Raw genomic sequence first — 18,834 nt, forward strand, 5'->3', positions numbered from 1 at the left:
GTACTCTCTCCTGCTCTCTCTCTCTCTCTCTCTGGCAACCACAACTAATCACTCTACTCTCATGGACATCCCTGAACTCATTCATCTGTCTGTTTTCTCCCTCCTTTAAGACAGTAGATTTGCTCATAGAGATGTCTGCATGCTCTCCTTTCCCTTTCTGTATCCATCCCTCTGTTTCTGAACTACTTTCATGTTCACATCCCTTTTTATTTCTCTCCTCCCTCTATTGTCTCTGGCCAACCGAGGCCCGAGGGGAGTGATTGACAAGAAGGCAGGGTAGGAGAAGCGAAGAGCTTTGATAGGAGGAGATGCAAAGCAAGGCTGGTGGACTGTCAGGTGGCTAAAATATGTCGGCAGAGCTCCACCCTGTGGATATGTTGGTGTACTGCACAACCCCTGCCTAGTTGTCTTGTCAGACTTCTAGTCAAGACTAACTCATTGGCTGTGGGGAATGGGTACATACACACACACTCATGCACACACATACACAACTTGTTTTCAAACTGTAATAACCAGTCTATTCCCAGAAATGGATTGCATCATAGCATTGAATCATGTTGCACCAGAAATCTACACAGTCAGATCGTAATCTGTGTATGCATTTACTCACAGATATAAAAGAGAATGGTTAATCAACTATGGGAAATCAACTAGGCTTCAGTGCTGTAAACATATGGTCTCTTCCTTCTATTCCCCTACTAGATTGGTAAATAAAACAGATGTTAGAAACAGCTGATTCCCCACATAACGGCAGACAGTGTAACACTGAACGTAGTGTCACACCCTGCAAAACCCTGTCTGCCTCAAGAGGTTTGGTCTGACGTCAGAAAACCTTGTCCCAATCAGAAAGACTCGTTTTACATTGCAAAACATTTTGCTACGGTGTGCCCTAATGAATAGGAGCCATGGCCGCTGTGTTGGGAGGGCAAACAGCTGCAGCCGTGGAGAGCTCCAAGGCCAGCTGTTCCCGTCTCATTATGGGGGGTCAAAAGGACACCAGTGGAGGGAAAAAATCATCACTCAATTTTACATACAGAGAGCATAGATGATGAGGAGAGGGCTGAACCACCAATTATTCTCTATAGTCGTCAATGTGGGTAAGTTTCTAATTGCGTGGCCCCGGTGTCCATTTTAATTGCCTAGGGTGAACTTGAGCATCCACATCTTTTTATATTAGCGCTATGATGGGGGAAACTATCTGATATGGCCTACGAATGAATTATACTCATAACCAACTATTTCCGTAATCCCCAGGCATTATTCAACCATTTACAGATTTGCCCCGTAACTCATTACACTTAACATGAACAACAAATAGCTGCACCCGGTGCTGCAATGTGGTACATATACAAACCTTAACAAACATCTTAACACACACAGCAGCGGGGTCACTGAGGTCAACACTCATTTATTGATCAAAGTTGAAAATATATTGACCCGATGCACCGTTGACAAAAACATTGTGGGAGAGAGAGTGAGAGTCTGTGTGTGAAGCTTGGGTCACGATCAACACACAAACGTACACAATACTAATAGTCCAAGATATGGCACAGAGTGACAATGGTGAACTGGGATCTGGGACAGTACAGTATAGTACATTGGCACAGGAGAAGTACTGTGGTGGTGGTTTAGTCCATGGCACATATATCATTCCATATACTGTATAGCTGCACTATATGTATAATACTGACACAGCCAGTTCCAGTGAAATATATATAATTTGTATTATTCAAGTAGGAGGGGAAGGGAGAAGGGGAATGTAAAAGGCTCATGGTGGCCAGGAGCAATATCTAGTGATGAGGGCGGGGCAGTGCTTACAGTGTACATGCAGAGTCTGTGTAAATACTGTATCTATGGCTCTAGGGTATTGTTTGTTAGTGGAATAGTGTATATGGTATCATATAAGGGAAGACTGAAGATGGGTAGATGTTCATTGGTTAAGTGTCTATGGTAGGTCTGTATCTGTGGTACATCACAGAGATACTGGTGATACGTCTGGGGAGACCAAGACTTCACAAAGGGGTGCAAATGATCTATACGGCTTATTTTATCAACAATAAATAGAGTGGGTACAACACAGGGTGTATGTCACATATACATAAGTATGTGAGGACTACACAGGGTTTAAATTGTGTGTGTGTGTGTGTGTGGGGTGGGGGGGAATAAAAGCCTATTGCTAGCTACAGTACAGTACTACCTTTGGGCAGTAAAAGTGACATTTATATGTGTATTTCATGTAGGGGATAGGCTAGTGATAAGTTACGGCAGTTATTGGGCCTTATATTTGGGGCAGTTCATGGGGCTATAGTTGGAGTATTTGGGGGCATTTGTTGGGGCTATATTCAGGGCTACAGTTGGGTTATTTGGGGGCATTTGTAGGGGCTATATCTGGCGCTACAGTTGGGATATTTGGGGGCATTTGTAGGGGCTATATCTGGCGCTACAGTTGGGGTATTTGGGGGCATTTGTAGGGGCTATATTCAGGGCTACAGTTGGGGTATTTGGGGGCATTTGTAGGGGCTATATTCAGGGCTACAGTTGGGGTATTTGGGGGCATTTGTAGGGGCTATATTCAGGGCTACAGTTGGGTTATTTGGGGGCATTTGTAGGGGCTATATCTGGCGCTACAGTTGGGGTATTTGGGGGCATTTGTAGGGGCTATATCTGGCGCTACAGTTGGGGTATTTGGGGGCATTTGTAGGGGCTATATCTGGCGCTACAGTTGGGGTATTTGGGGGCATTTGTAGGGGCTATATCTGGCGCTACAGTTGGGGTATTTGGGGGCATTTGTAGGGGCTATATCTGGCGCTACAGTTGGGGTATTTGTGGCTATAGCTGCTGGATGGGAGGAAGGTGAAGAGTATCCAGCGCGCCATGGTAGAGCTCTCTCAGTGCTCTCAACAACTGCAGCCGACAGAACATCTGATTGAAGAGGTGAGGCAATGGCTCCTGTAGAGAAGGGAAGAGAGGGGGAGAGAGAGAGAGAGACAGATTGAGGTTAAACGTTATGGACTGAACTACGTGGGAACTTGAATCAGTTTAAATCCAATCAGCTGTGCTGTCTGCCAGTACAACATGTTTTCAGGCCTGGTATATTCACCCCCCCCCCCCCTTGGCATTTTTCCTATTTTGTTGCCTTACAACCTGGAATTAAAATGGATTTTTTTAGGGGTTTGTATCATTTGATTTACACAACATGCCTACCACTTTGAAGATGCAAAATATTTTTTATTGTGAAACAAACAAGAAATAAGACAAAAAAACAGAAAACTTAGTGTGAATAACTATTCATCCCCCCAAAGTCAATACTTTGTAGAGCCACCTTTCGCAGCAATTACAGCTGCAAGTCTCTTGGGGTATGTCTCTATAAGCTTGGCACATCTAGCCACTGGGACATTTGCCCATTCTTCAAGGCAAAACTGCTCAAGCTCCTTCAAGTTGGATGGGTTCCGCTGGTGTACAGCAATCTTTAAGTCATACCACAGATTCTCAATTGGATTGAGGTCTAGGCTTTGACTAGGCCATTCCAAGACATTTAAATGTTTCCCCTTAAACCACTTGAGTGTTGCTTTAGCAGTATGCTTAAGGTCATTGTCCTGCTGGAAGGTGAACCTCCGTCCCAGTCTCAAATCTCTGGAAGACTGAAACGGGTTTCCCTCAAGAATTTCCCTGTATTTAGCACCATCCATCATTCCTTAAATTCTGACCAGTTTCCCAGTCTCTGCCGATGAAAAACATCCCCACAGCATGATGCTGCCACCACCATGCTTCACTGTGGGGATGGTGTTCTCAGGGTGATGAGAGGTGTTGGGTTTGCGCCAGACATAGCCTTTTCCATGATGGCCAAAAAGCTCATCTGACCAGAGTACCTTCTTCCATATGTTTGGGGAGTCTCCCACATGCCTTTTGGCGAACACCAAACGTGTTTGCTAATTTTTTTCTTTAAGCAATGGCTTTTTTCGGGCCACTCTTCCGTAAAGCCCAGCTCTGTGGAGTGTACGGCTTAAAGTGGTCCTATGGACAGATACTCCGATCTCCGCTGTGGAGCTTTGCAGCTCCTTCAGGGTTATCTTTGGTCTCTTTGTTGCCTCTCTGATTAATGCCCTCCTTGCCTGGTCCGTGAGTTTTGGTGGGCGGCCCTCTCTTGGCAGGTTTGTTGTGGTGCCATATTCTTTCAATTTTTTAATAATGGATTTAATGGTGCTCCGTGGGATGTTCAAATTTTCTGATATTTCTTTATAACCCAACCCTGATCTGTACTTCCCACAACTTTGTCCCTGAACTGTTTGGAGAGCTCCTTGGTCTTCATGGTGCCGCTTGCTTGGTAGTGCCCCTTGCTTAGTGGTGTTGCAGACTCTGGGGCCTTTCAGAACAGGTGTATATATACACTGAGATCATGTGACAGATCATGTGACACTTAGATTGCACACAGGTGGACTTTATTTAACTAATTATGTGACTTCTGTAGGTAATTGGTTGCACCAGATCTTATTTAGGGGCTTCATAGCAAAGGGGGTGAATACATATGCACGCACCACTTTTCCGTTATTTATTTTTTATACTTTTTTGAAACAAGTTATTTTTTACATTTCACTTCACCAATTTGGACTATTTTGTGTATGTCCATTACATGAAATCCAAATAAAAATCCATTTAAATTACAGGTTGTAATGCAACAAAATAGGAAATACTTTTGCAAGGCACTGTATGTGTCAAACAATAGGGGGAAAAACTGAAAGCACGAACCACCTCATTTAACCATGGCAAGGTGACTGGGAATATGGCAGAATACAAACAGTGTCGTTCCTTCCGCAAGGCAATCAAACAGGCAAAACGTCAATATCGAGACAAAGTGGAGTCGCAATTCAACGGCTCAGACACAAGACGTACAGTTGAAGTCGGAAGTTTTCATACACCTTAGCCAAATACATTTAAACTCGTTTTTTCACAATTCCTGACATTTAATCCTAGTAAAAATTCCCTGTCTTAGGACAGTGAGGATCACCATTATATTTTAAGAATGTGAAATGTCAGAATAATAGTAGAGAGAATGATTTATTTCAGCTTTTATTTATTTCATCACATTCCCATTGGGTCAGAAGTTTACATACACTCAATTAGTATTTGGTAGCATTGCATTTAAAATTGTTAAACTTGGGTCAAACGTTTCGGGTAGCCTTCCACAAGCGTCCCACAATAAGTTGGGTGAACTTTCGCCCATTCCTCCTGACAGAGCTGGTGTAACTAAGTCAGGTTTGAAGGCCTCCTTGCTCGCACACGCTTTTTCAGTTCTGCCCACAAATGTTCTATAGGATTGAGGTCAGGGCTTTGTGATGGCCACTCCAATACCTTGACTTTGTTGTTAAGCCATTTTGCCACAACTTTGGAAGTATGCTTGGGATCATTGTCAATTTGGAAGACCCATTTGCAACCAAGCTTTAACTTCCTGACTGATGTCTTGAGATGTTGCTTCAATATATCCACATAATTTTCCTTCCTCATGATGCCATCTACTTTGTGAAGTGCACCAGTCCCTCCTGCAGCAAAGCACCCCCACAGCATGATGCTGCCACCCCCCTGCTTCACGGTTGGGATGGTGTTCTTTGGCTTGCAAGCAGCCCCCTTTTTCCTCCAAACATAACGATGGTCATTATGGCCAAACAGTTCTATTTTTGTTTCATCAGACCAGAGGACATTTCTCCAAAAAGTACGATCTTTGTCCCCATGTGCAGTTGCAAACCGTAGTCTGGCTTTTTTATGGCGATTTTGGAGCAGTGGCTTCTTCCTTGCTGAGCGGCCTTTCAGGTTATGTCGACATAGGACTCGTTTTACTGTGGATATAGATACTTTTGTACCCGTTTCCTCCAGCATCTTCACAAGGTCCTTTGCTGTTGTTCTGGGATTGATTTGCACTTTTCGCACCAAAGTACGTTCATCTCGAGGAGTCAGAATGCGTCTCCTTCCTGAGCGGTATGACGGCTGCGTGGTCCCATGGTGTTTATACTTGCGTACTATTGTTTGTACAGATGAACGTGGTACCTTCAGGCGTTTGGAAATTGCTCCCAAGGATGAACCAGACTTGTGGAGGTCTACAATTTTTTTCTGAGGTCTTGGCTGATTTCTTTTGATTTTCCCATGATGTCAAGCAAAGAGGCACTGAGTTTGGCCTTGAAATACATCCACAGGTACACCTCCAATTGACTCAAATGATGTTAATTAGCCTATCAGAATCTTCTAAAGCCATGACATCATTTTCTGGAATTTTCCAAGATGTTGAAAGGCACAGTCAACTTAGTGTATGTAAACTTCTGACTCACTGGAATTGTGATACAGTGAATTATAAGTGAAATAATCTGTCTGTAAACAATTGTTGGAAAAATTACTTGTGTCATGCACAAAGTAGATGTACTAACCGACTTGCCAAAACTATAGTTTGTTAACAAGAAATTTGTGGCGTGGTTGAAAAACAAGTTTTAATGACTCCAACCTAAGTGTATGTAAACTTCCGACTTCAACTGTATTTGGCAGGGTTTATAGACAATCACGGACTACAATAGGAAAACCAGCCACGTCGCGGACACCGACGTCTTGCTGCCAGACAAGCTAAACAAGTTCTTTGCCCGCTTTGAGGATAACACAGTGCCACCGACGCGGCCAGCTACCAAGGACTGTGGGCTCTCCTTCTCCGTGGCCGACGTGAGTAAGACATTCAAACGTGTTAACCCTCGCAAGTCTGCCGGCCGAGATGGCATTCCTAGCCGCGTCCTCAGAGCATGCGCAGATCAGCTGGCTGGTGTGTTTACGGACATTTTCAGTCTCTCCCTATCCCAGTCTGCTGTCCCCACATGCTTCACGATGGCCATCATTGTTCCTGTACCCAAGAATGCAAAGGTAACTGAACTAAATGACTATCACCCCGTAGGACTCACTTCTGTCATCATGAAGTGCTTTGAGAGACTAGTCAAGGATCATATCACCTCCACCTTACCTGTCACCCTAGACCCACTTCAATTTGCTTACCGCCCCAATAAGTCCACAAATTATGCAATCGCCATCACACTGCACACTGCCCTATCCCATCTGGACAAGAGGAATACCTATATAAGAATGCTGTTCATTGACTATAGCTCAGCATTCAACACCATAGTACCCTCCAAGCTCATCATTAAGCTTGAGGCCCTGGGTCTCAACCCCGCCCTGTGCAATTGGGTCCTGAACTTCCTGACGGGCCGCCCCAGGTGGTGAAGATAGGAAACAACATCTCCACTTCGCTGATCCTAAACACTGGGGCCCCACAAGGGTGCGTGCTCAGCCCCCAACTCAATCATCAAGTTTGCAGACGACGCAACAGTAGTAGTCTTGATTACCAACAACGATGAGACAGCCTACAGGGAGGAGGTGAGGGCTCTCGGAGTGTGGTGCCAGGAAAATAACCTCTCACTCAACCGCAGGGCTCTCCAGAGGGTGGTGTGGTCTGCACAACGCATCACTGGGGGAAAACGACCTGCCCTCCAGGACACCTACAGCACCCGATGTCACAGGAAGGCCAAAAAGATCATCTAGGACAACTACCACCCGAGCCACTGCCTGTTCACCCCGCTATCATCCAGAAGGCGAGGTCAGTACAGGTGCATCAAAGCTGGGACCGAGAGACTGAGAAACAGCTTCTATCTCAAGGCCATCAGACTGTTAAACAGCCATCACTAGCACAGAGAGGCTGCTGCCTACATACAGACTTGAAAATCACTGGTCACTATAATAAATGGAACACTAGTCACTTTAATAATGTTTACATACCTTGCATTACCCATCTCATATGTATATACTGTATTCTATTCTATCTATTGCATCTTATCCTATGCCACTCTGACAATGACATTGCTCATCCATATATTTATATATTCTTATTCCATTCCTTTACTTAGATTTGTGTGTATTAGGTTTTTGTTGTGGAATTGTTAGATATTACTTGCTAGATATTGCTGCACTGTCGGAACTAGAAGCACAAGCATTTCGCTACACTCACAATAACATCTGCTAACCATGTGTATGTGACCAATACATTTTATTTTATTTGATCACACATGCAAACATATATTTAATTCTACATACTGCGAGACACATGCTGTAACAGTGCACTGTCCACTAACTCTAACCTAATTTAACTACCCCCATGCTCAACACAGACAGACAGACATAGCGGTAAAATGACTGAGCGCTTACCCCAAGGACGTGGACTCTGTTGTAATAGGAGCTAAAATCCTTACTGAGGGACACCAAGAACTTGCAGATCTGGGACACACATTGCACACACATTAAACATACATTATATGAGCATTCATTCACCTAGATCAACTAGGGCAGGGACGATACCAGTATCACGATACTCGTTAGTATCGTGGCAAGGAAACAAAACACAAAGTGGATTAAACTTCTTTAGGAAAACAGCCCTAATGTTCGAAACAAACGTCATTATGTTGTCATCCAGTGACATTTATTAATTTTCCAAGCTATAGCAAACAATATGTTACATACAGCAGGTTTTTAAAGGACCAAAGAGTTTGGCCTGCCCTCGTGTTTTCATTTTTGCTATCAACTGATATTTCAATACACTAAAATATATCCTTTTAAACCTCACCTGTTCAGTCTTCAGGTTGACTCTGGCCCCTCCTCCATCACACTCCAACGTCTGTCCTGATTGGTCGAGAAGCTCAGAGAATGGAATGAGGTAATTGAACAGAAGAAGCCACTCCCCCTGTGAAACAGGAAGATAGACACCATGACTGTGTAGAACAGTGTCTAGAGGACCTAAGTAAAAATTAAACACAGATATCTGGGCCCATATTCACAAATTGTCTCAGAGTAGAAGTGCTGATCTAGGTTTAGGTCCCCCCCCAGTCCATATAATGATGACCTAAAAGGTCAAACTAATCCTTTATCTGCACACCTACTGTGGGCCTACCTCTTCTTTTAAAGCTGAGAAGTCCAACTGGGAGCCCTCTGGGATTTCAGGGTAAAGTCCTGTGGGAGGCAAATACAGGGGAACTGAACATGCAGCATCAGAATAAATACATAGTACAATTATGTTTATATTGCTTGGTGTGGACTAGTACTCATATACAACATGGTAGTTTGTGGTCTTGTGTGGCTCAGTCGGTACTTGCAACGTCACCGGTTGTGGGTTCGATTCCCGCTGGGGCCACCCACACATAAAATGTATGCACACATGACTAAGTCGCTTTGGATAAAAGCTTCTGCTAAATGGTCTGTCTATTATTATATATTGGTAGTGTTTGCGTATGTACAACCGTGTGGTTCAGTTGGGTGAGGAAGTGCTAGATTGTGGTTGGACTACAAATATACAGTACGTGTTAACAGTGGATAAGCCAGTCACGTCTGCTAAATGACCATAATCGTATGCATCATCATCATGTTGCTGTGCATGTCTCACCCTTCTCCACGCCTCGCTCGTAACTGTCAAAGAGGGTGTGCAGCCGAGCACAGTTGTACATGACGAAGACTCCGCCTCTGGGGCCTTTGGTGGACACACTGCCTTCCCTCTGCACGTCCAGAGTGACCTGTGTGTTAAAACAGTTGCCAGTCAGCTCTGACTCAACACAACACCAGCCAGGCACAAACCCCCTGGAGAGCAAGGTAGGCCAGCACGCTACAGAGCCACACACACATGATTATTGGTGTGCACAACTGTGCACACACACTGCTCCTAAGACTCACCGGGCTCATATGGACCGTTGAGAGCAGCTCAAACCTCACCGTGGCTGAGGTCATGACCTTGATGATGTCATCCCAAGTATGGCCTGGAAAATGTTGTAAAAGAAGTATTAAGTCCAAGAAGAAGAATCACATACCCTAATCATACAAATCAGTGCCATATAATATATGTCTCTGATACACATTAAACGGCACACACACGCTACAGACAAATTGAGCACACTCACCTTCGACTTGTTCTCCGTACTTCATCTCTGAGGCTTCCTTCATCTGCACTCTTCTCAGTCTATAGGACAGGGTGAACAAAGACCCGATGAGACACATACATACAGTGGCTCGAGGAGATCTGAATAGACTACATTTGAAATCTGAAGATTGCATTTGAGATCTCAAAAGACTACCTTCGAGCAGACGGCGGAGCACAGTGATATACTTAGGTGCTGGGAATAAAGAGAAATCAAATGGATAAAACTAGATGTAGTTCTTACTGAAGATACTGGGCCGCACTGAGGTGAGTTCCAGGAGTCTTCACTGGTCCACAAACTAGATACCTCTGAGAAACAGAAAGAGGAAAGAGGGAAAACTGGTTCACTCATAATGTATTTGGTTGCAGCCAGGATAGGTTGAGAGACTGTTTTGTGGATGCATAAAGCAATATTGTCAATACCGTCAGATTGTTTTACAATAAAAAAAAAATAACATTTTTAGTAATTTAGCAGACCCTCTTATCCAGAGCAACTTACAATTAGTGCATTCATCTTAAGATAGCTAGGTGAGACAACAATCCATCACAATCGTATTAAGTACATTTTCCCTCAACAAAGTATTTATCAGCAAAGTCAGTGCTAGTAGGAAAAGATGAGTGGCTTTTATCTTTCATTTGCGCCGTGAGAGTTATTTAAAGCTGCGCTATGAAATCAAACCAGCATTTCCTGGTTGCTAAAATTCTAATAGTTCGCCTAATTTCAGTTTAATGTGGCAAAACAAGCAAGTATAGTGTAGAGAATCATTGTACCATCTAAACCGCTGTGAAATATATTTTCCATAACCAAAATTATTGTATTTTCAGCTGTTTGAAGCTGATGTACAAAACCAAAAGTAAAAGACGCAAAAACAAACCTTAAGAACGGGAAGCATAGAAATAGCGCACATAGAACACATCTACTGACAGATCTATAACCCCCCCCCCCCCCCCCCAAATGAAAGATAAAAGCCACTCATCTTTTCCTACTAGCACTGACTTTGCTGATAAATACTTTGTTACATATTTTAGCTTTAAGATACGCTTCAAAGAGGTAGGGTTTCAGACGTTTTCAGAAGATGGGCAGGGACTCCACTGTCCTTACTTTAGGGGGAAGCTTGTTCCACCATTGGGGTGCCAGGACAGAGAAGATCTTTGACTGGGCTGAGTGGGAGCTGCCCTCCCGTAGGGTTGGGTGGGCCAAGAGAGCAGAGGTGGCAGAACGGATGGCTCAGGTTGGAATGTAGGGTTTGAGCATAACCTGGAGGTAAGGAGGGGCAGTTCCCCTTGCTGCGCCGTAGGCAAGCACCAGGGTCTTGAAGATGATGTGAGTTTCGACGGGAAGCCAGTGGAGTGTGCGGAGGAGCGGGATGACATGCAAAAACTTAGGAAGGTTGAACACCAGGCGGGCTGCGGCATACTGGATAAATTGCATGGGTTTGATGGCACAAGTGGGGAGCCCAGCCAACAGAGATTTGCAGTAGTCTAGACGGGAGATGTCAAATGCCTGGATTAGGACCTGCGCCACTTCCTGTATGAGGAAAGGTCGTACTCTACGGATATTGTAGAGCATGAACCTGCAGAAGCAAGTCACTGCTTTGACGTTTGCAGAGAACGACAGGGTGTTGTCCAAGGTCACGCCAAGGTTCTTTGCACTCTGGGAAGGGGACACCGTGGTGTTGTCAACCATGATGGAGAGGTGTTGGAGCGGGCAGGCCTTTTCCCGCGAGGGAGAGCAGCTACGTTTTGTCAAAGTTGAGCTTGAGGTGGTGGGCCGACATCCAAGCTGAGATGTCTGCCAGGCACGCAGAGACGCATGTCGCCACCTGGGTGTCAGAAGAGGGGAAGGAGAAGAGTAGTTGAATGTCAACCGCATAGCAATGATAGGAGAGACCATGTGAGGATATGACAGAGCCGAGTGACTTGGCATGAAGAGAAAAGAGGAGAGGGCCTAGAACCGAGCCCTGGGGGATACCAGCAGTGAGAGCACGTGGTGCAGACCCAGATCCTCTCCAAGCCACCTGGTAAGAGCGACCTGCCAGGTAGGATGTAATCCAGGAGTGTGCAGAGCCTGAGACGCCCAACCCTGAGAGGGTGGGAAGGAGGATCTATTGGTTCACGGTGTCGAAGGCAACGGATAGATCTAGGAGGATAAGAACAGAAGAGAGAGTGTCAGCTTTGGCAGAGCAGACAGAGAGAAGAGTGGTATCAGTTTAGTGAGCTGCCTTGAAGCTTGACTGGTTAGGGTCAAGAAGATCATTCTGAGAGAGATAACAAGAGAGTCAGAGAGAGAAAAAATGAAGAAAAAAACACTGTTTTGGAAAGAAAAGGAGAAGGGATGTCGTTTTTGACGTCAGAGGGGTCGAGTGTTGGTTTCTTGAGGAGAGGAGCGGTTCTGGCCATCTTAAAGTCAGAGGGGAAACAGCCAGTGGTCAGGGATGAGTTGATGAAGGAAGTGAGGAATGGGAGAAGGTCTCCAGAGATGGTCTGGAGAAGGGACGAGGGGATGGGGTCAAGTGGGCAGGTTGTTGGGTGGCCGGACATCACTAGTCGCAGGATTTCATCTGAAGAGAGAGGGGAGAAAGAGGTCAAGACGTAGGGTAGCTTTGTGTGAGTGGGACCAGTGGGCTCAGTAGTGAAACCTTTTTTTCTAAGTGGTTGAGGGAGGAGGTGGAAGATTAAGGAGGGAGGAGAAAGTGGAGAATAGTTTCCCAGGGTTGGAGGCAGAAGCTTGAAATTTAGAGTGACAGAAACTCTGTAGGCATCGGCAGATCAAATCAAATCAATTTTTATTTGCCACATGCGCCGACTACAGTGAAATGCTTACTTACAAGCCCTTAACCAACAATGCAGTTTTAAGAAAAAAAGTGTTAAGTAAAAAATAGATAAGTAAAAAATAACAAATAACTAAAGAGCAGCAGTAAAATAAAATAACGGTAGGGAGGCTATATACCGGGGGTACCGGTACAGAGTCAATGTGCGGGGGCACCGGTTAGTCGAGGTAATTGAGGAAATATGTACATGTGGGTAGAGTTAAAGTGACTATGCATAGATTATAAACAGAGTAGCAGCAGCGTAAAAGAGGGGGTGGGGGGGATAATGCAAATAGTCCGGGTAGCCATGATTAGATGTTCAGGAGTCTTATGGCTTGGGGGTAGAAAATGTTAAGAAGCCTTTTGGACCTAGACTTGGCGCTCCGGTACCACTTGCCGTGCGGTAGCAGAGAGAACAGTCTATGACTAGGATGGCTGGAGTCTTTGACAATTTTTAGGGCCTTCCTCTGACACTACCTGGTATAGAGGTCCTGTATGGCAGGAAGCTTGGCCCCAGCGATGTACTGGGCCGTACGCACTACCCTCTGTAGTGCCTTGTGGTCGGAGGCTGAGCAGTTGCCATACCAGGCGGTGATGCAACCAGTCAGGATGCTCTCGATGGTGTAGCTGTAGAACTTTTTGAGGATCTGAGGGGGAATAGGCTTTGTCGTGCCCTCTTCACGACTGTCTTGGTGTGTTTGGACCATGATAGTTTGTTGGTGATGTGGACACCAAGGAACTTGAAGCTCTCAACCTGCTCCACTACATCCCCGTCGATGAGAATGGGGGCGTGCTCAGTCCTCTTCTTTTTCTCTTTTATGCTTCTGCTACTCTGTTTATTATCTATATTGACTCTGTACCGGTACCCCCTGTATATAGCCTCCCTACTGTTATTTTATTTTACTGCTGCTCTTTAGTTATTTGCTTTCATTTGATTACTTAACACTTTTTTTATTTTACTGCATTGTTGGTTAAGGGCTTGTAAGTAAGCATTTCACTGTAATGTCTACACCTGTTGAATTCGGCGCATGTGGCAAATAAAATTTGATTTGATTTGGAATCAGGAGGATAGAATTGTGGTCAGATTTGCCAAATGGAGGGCGAGGGAGAGCTTTGTACGCGTCTCTGTGTGTGGAGTAAAGGTGGTCTAGAGTTGTTTTTCCTCTGGTTGCACATTTAACATGCTGGTAGAAATGAGGTAGAACAGATTTAAGTTTCCCTGCATTTAAGTTTCCCGGCCACTAGGAGCGCTGCCTCTGGATTAGCGTTTTCCTGTTTGCTTATGGCCTTATACAGCTCATTGAGTGCAATCTTAGTGCCAGCATCGGTTTGTGGTGGTAAATAGACAGCTACGAAAAATATAGAAGAAAACTCTTGGTAAATAGTGTGGTCTACAGCTTATCATGAGATACTTCGAGACTTCCTTAGTATTAGATTTTGTGCACCAGCTATTGTTTACAAATATACACAGACCACCATCCCTTGTCTTACCGGAGTCAGCCATTCTATCCTGCCGATGTAGCGTATATCCCGCTAGCTGTATGTTATCCATGTCGTCGTTCAGCCACGACTCGGTGAAACATAAGATATTACAGTTTTTTATGTCCCGTTGGTGGGATATTCTTGATCTTAGGTCGTCCATTTTGTTTTCCAATGATTGTACGTTGGCTAATAGGATTGATGGAAGAAGCAGATTACTCGCTCGCCGTCGGATCCTTACAAGGCACCCTCAAGAGTAAGGACTTGGTACTTGAATCAGTCATCAACATTTTTTATTGGTGCACCCAGTGGTGAAAGTAGATTTAATTTCTTCCCAGTACAGGACTTCCTATGCATACACACGCTTGCATGGGCTTAACAGTAACAACATGTCATTTAACTGTAAAAATCTATTACCTTTTAATGGGGCGTGAACACAACCTTTCCATCTTTGTTTTAATTATTGTGATAGTCTCATGTTTTACCGGTACGCCGTACCGGCACTATTTATTTTGCCGGTACTCCGGACCGCACCGGCTTACTTTCACCCCTGGGTGCACCTCTATTGGTTAGTATGGTGAAGTACAGATCACCATTATGTGGTAGTTAATGTTGTGTCAAACAAACCTGTGTCACTGTTGCACCGCTGGCTCTCCATAGCATCGCTATCTGCTGCTGACGGAACTCATCCTGACAGGAAGTGACATGTACCGCGGTTGCCGTGGATACCTAGGTCAATAAGAGATGTGATAACCAAACATGAGACGTTATTGTAGTACACGGCCATAGATATTTACATTTTACATTTTAGTCATATAGTAGTACTATAGTAGTACACGGCTAAAGCTTGATGTTTAAAGCGTTGAGGAATAGAAAGCTTGACTCACTGTGCAGTCTGCAGTAGCCCTGTCCAGTTGGGCCAGATGAGACACACTGTCTCTTTGCACTGAGGAAAAATCACATGAATTATGTTACAGACAGTTCTTAAGTCAAATCTATAATAGACTGTTAAGCTATGGAGGTTTTATTTCCTTAGGCTATATTACAGTTTCATATCTAAAGGCGTCATATTATAGACTTAGTTTCATATGAGACAATTTCATTGTATTGAACAATTTGACCCTAACATTCTGTCTGTGCCAATTTATGTGTTAATCACAGGTTAACACATGTTTCAAAACAAATCCCCAGGTCCTAACCTAGGTCAAGGATCAAAGGTCCTTCACGTCTTACCTGTACAGGTGCCCAGGCTGGGGTCATACCCTGGCAGTTGCTCCTCCTGAAACACCCTCTTTAAGTTCACCCTGAGCATCCCCCACTCCTTCTCCCCCTCCATCTTCTTTCCTTCACTCTCTCTCCTTCCTCCATCTGTCTCCTCGCTTTCTTTGTACGGGGAATTTTGTAAAGCCTCCAACATCTTCTCCTCCCTCTCGTCATTGGTCCAGCTGACCGGCACTGACGGCCAATCGACACCAAGTATTCGGAGGAAGACGATAATGTCGCTATCTTCTGGCAGCACAGGGCAGCAGGACACAGTAAACCTGAGAAAAACAGGGATGTTACTAACACTGATATATGATATGGTGATAATGCAACACCCTCTATCTACGCATTCTATACATATTTAACCAAGCTGGCACATACTGCATGAACATACACAACACGGATACATACAATGTACTGGACAGTGACATAATGTCAGACCAGTTATCAAACCATATCCTAACTCACCCCTGTCTCCTCAGTAGCGCCCCAAAGTGGTCAGTCAGCAGCACAGTGCGTAGTTGCCCCAGCGTGAGTGTGTCGGGGGAGGGTAAATTCGGTTTGGGGTGCAGGGCGGGGCAGTTGAGCACCACACACCCCTGTCTCTGGCTAGGAGGCTTCAGGTACGCCGACACTCCACTCAGGACCTTCTGAAACGCAGCAGTCCGGTTGACCCGCACCCTCAGCCCCTCTCCCATGACCTCCCCCCCAGCCACAGGGAGAACCCCACTCCCTCTCAGGGACAGCACTCTACCCATCACTGCTGGGGGAACCTAGACACAAACACAGAAACACATTACACTTACATACTGTCCATGGATAGCAGACAGTTCTTCTAAAATTCAAAGACATATACACTATCAATCACACAGTCAAAAACAATATTGCAGTAGTAGTAGCCTTCTGCCTTCAGTAATGTAGGCCTAATTTTCCTACTGCATGACTCTGGTAGTGTCCCCAGCTCAGACGTTGCTGACGCATGCCAGATCTTACAATACCTGGATAGATAATTTATGTATCAGCTAACCACATCATATGATATAGCAATCTGGTGCCCGATGACGTGGCACGCAACCATTGGTTGATGCATGCAACGTCTGAGCAGGGAAGGCAACCAGGCAACTATTTTGGCAGACTTTGCATGCATCAACCAATGGTTGAGTTCCACATCATCGACTGACAGATGCTATGACGTGCTTAGCTGATACATAAAGATGTAAGATCTAGCATGCGTCATCAACGAGATTCCACAGCCACAAAGCCAAAATTGTCTACATCATAAAAATGTATGAAAACAAAAATTTGCTTTTTGGTCTTAATTTAAAGTTAGGCATAACGTTAGCAGTGTAGTTAAGGTTTGGGTTAAGGTTAGGTTGAAAATCACATTTTAAGAAGAGAAATTGTACAAATAGGCGGTGTTTATTACTTTGTGGCTGTGACCTCAGCAACGCCTGAGCGATGCCATGTAAATATCGACTCGCGAGACCCCATGTAAAAACATGGTGCCACATTTTGCTGTGAGTGACCCACATTAGATTTGCCAGTCAGGGGTAATAATTTTTGCCGCAGGGTTTAAATGTTATGTCGATGAGGACAATGTCAACGGTCTCAAATATGAAAACGTATTAATTTAATTTTGTTCACAATTATCAAGTGGATGTTGTTGAAGATAGGTCGGGGTAAAATAATTAGCCTCCACATCTCTCAAGACTCTTCAACCTGTCAAAAATAAAAGCGTGTGCTGTCAACTGTGTGTGTGTGTGTGTCTGCCTGTCAACCCATGCGTTATAACCAGTGCACCCAACTGCAAACAATTCAAATGAAAAATATATTTGGGTTCAAGATAATAAAATAATAATATTAAGAAGCTAGCTATCTAGCACACCGACCTGTCCGTCTGCATAAAGCGTATTCAGCACCGTAGTGGGTGACAAGAAGTCCCTGTTTTGGAGATTCTTAGCGCTGCTTTCTTTGAACCAAAGCTTCTCCGGCTCACTCGAGATCCTGTCACCGCTACCCAGACCATTAGCATCGGGAACATTTTCAGGCTCTCTCCGTAGAGCGGAGCCCAGAGCTTGGACGGTACGGGTGATAAGAAACCGTGTCTCATCAATGTTCTCCATCACTAACTCACAACCTGATCATCACTTCAACTGAGCTAAACGGTATCGTAATAATTTGTGTTTATGACAGCTAACTTTTCAAATAGACAAACAATTTGTTTCTCTGCTCTAGTCGATCGATCTCGTATTGGCTGTGAATGACTGCATAATAACCACAATGCGGAACTGTAGAGTGCACATTTTGTTTCCCTGAGTGCCGTTTCCTTGTGAAGCAGGGCAAAAGCGCGAGTTTACTGCGCCATATTGTGTGTGGCAGGGTTGGCTGTTTAGCATAATCTATGAAATTCATAGTAAATGAACTTTCATCAACAATGTTGGTTATTTAATGGTGATTCTGCAACTACGGGCACTTCTATGTCCTCGGAGTGATTTTATTTTATTTTAATTATAATAATTTTTATTCTTTATATGTTAAGTTCACACTACAATCACCCCATACTTTTTTAAACACCTCTCTATCAAGTATTTTATACCTCAATTTCACTGTTTTGCCGTTGTCCCTGACCTAGACTTTTGAGCTTCTACTTTATTTTTCTATGAGAAAACATTATATAATGTGTAATTATTAATGTTATCTACTAGAGAAAGAGTAAATGAAATAAAATCTATATCAATATTTATTGTGAGTATGCCCTTTATATTGTTGTTTTTTACACAAAATATACCTGTCCTTTGGTAGTGGTGTCATATCCACCACTGAGGAAAAATTCCTCATTAATAAAGTTTTTCCAAGAGAATGTTAATTTAGTTACTATGGAAACACATGGCTGCAGCGGACAGTTGTTCCAGATGTGATGTCCGGAAGTTGAAGAAAAATCTAGGTAAATAGAGCTTGTGTAGAGAATATTTTTATTGTGATTCATTTCCATACAGGCTATAATTTATTTAATTTGTGGTAGAATTTAGAACAAAATTGTATATTTTATATATTTAGTGTAAACTATATGCTAGCTGTAATACTAGCCAAAGCATGCTAAGCAGCCTTTCATTTTTCTCCAGAAACTGTAGAAGCGTCATTTCCATCACCGTCATTTCCATGACAAACTTAACTGTGGTGGAAAAGACAGAACGTGACGTTTACTTGTAACTTTTTTTTTACTTAAAAAAACAACTTTAGGCTTATTTAATCAGGTTTTAAATTCATTTAATCTAAAACATGCTCCAAGGTGTGCACAAGTTTGTT

The 18,834-nt window shown here is 44.0% G+C and overlaps 1 protein-coding gene across 1 annotated transcript; it reads right to left on the reverse strand.

Annotated features, from left to right (window-relative positions):
* Positions 1 to 1,383: 1,383 nt before the first annotated feature.
* On the reverse strand, positions 1,384 to 17,775 carry LOC311148205 (DALR anticodon-binding domain-containing protein 3-like). Its single transcript, XM_084185085.1, has 13 exons — positions 17,418 to 17,775; positions 15,997 to 16,301; positions 15,499 to 15,806; positions 15,153 to 15,211; positions 14,893 to 14,994; positions 10,221 to 10,285; positions 9,960 to 10,018; positions 9,736 to 9,818; positions 9,452 to 9,578; positions 8,963 to 9,021; positions 8,639 to 8,755; positions 8,224 to 8,292; positions 1,384 to 2,949 (listed from the first exon to the last, which is right to left on the reverse strand). The coding sequence occupies exons 1-13, from the start codon at positions 17,649 to 17,651 to the stop codon at positions 2,830 to 2,832; spliced, it is 1,707 nt and encodes a 568-aa protein (XP_084041211.1). The 5' UTR covers positions 17,652 to 17,775; the 3' UTR covers positions 1,384 to 2,829.
* Between the last annotated feature and the right edge of the window lie 1,059 nt (positions 17,776 to 18,834).

This window comes from Coregonus lavaretus (assembly GCF_964263955.1).
Source record: "Coregonus lavaretus genome assembly, chromosome: 20".
Taxonomy (NCBI): domain Eukaryota; kingdom Metazoa; phylum Chordata; class Actinopteri; order Salmoniformes; family Salmonidae; genus Coregonus; species Coregonus lavaretus.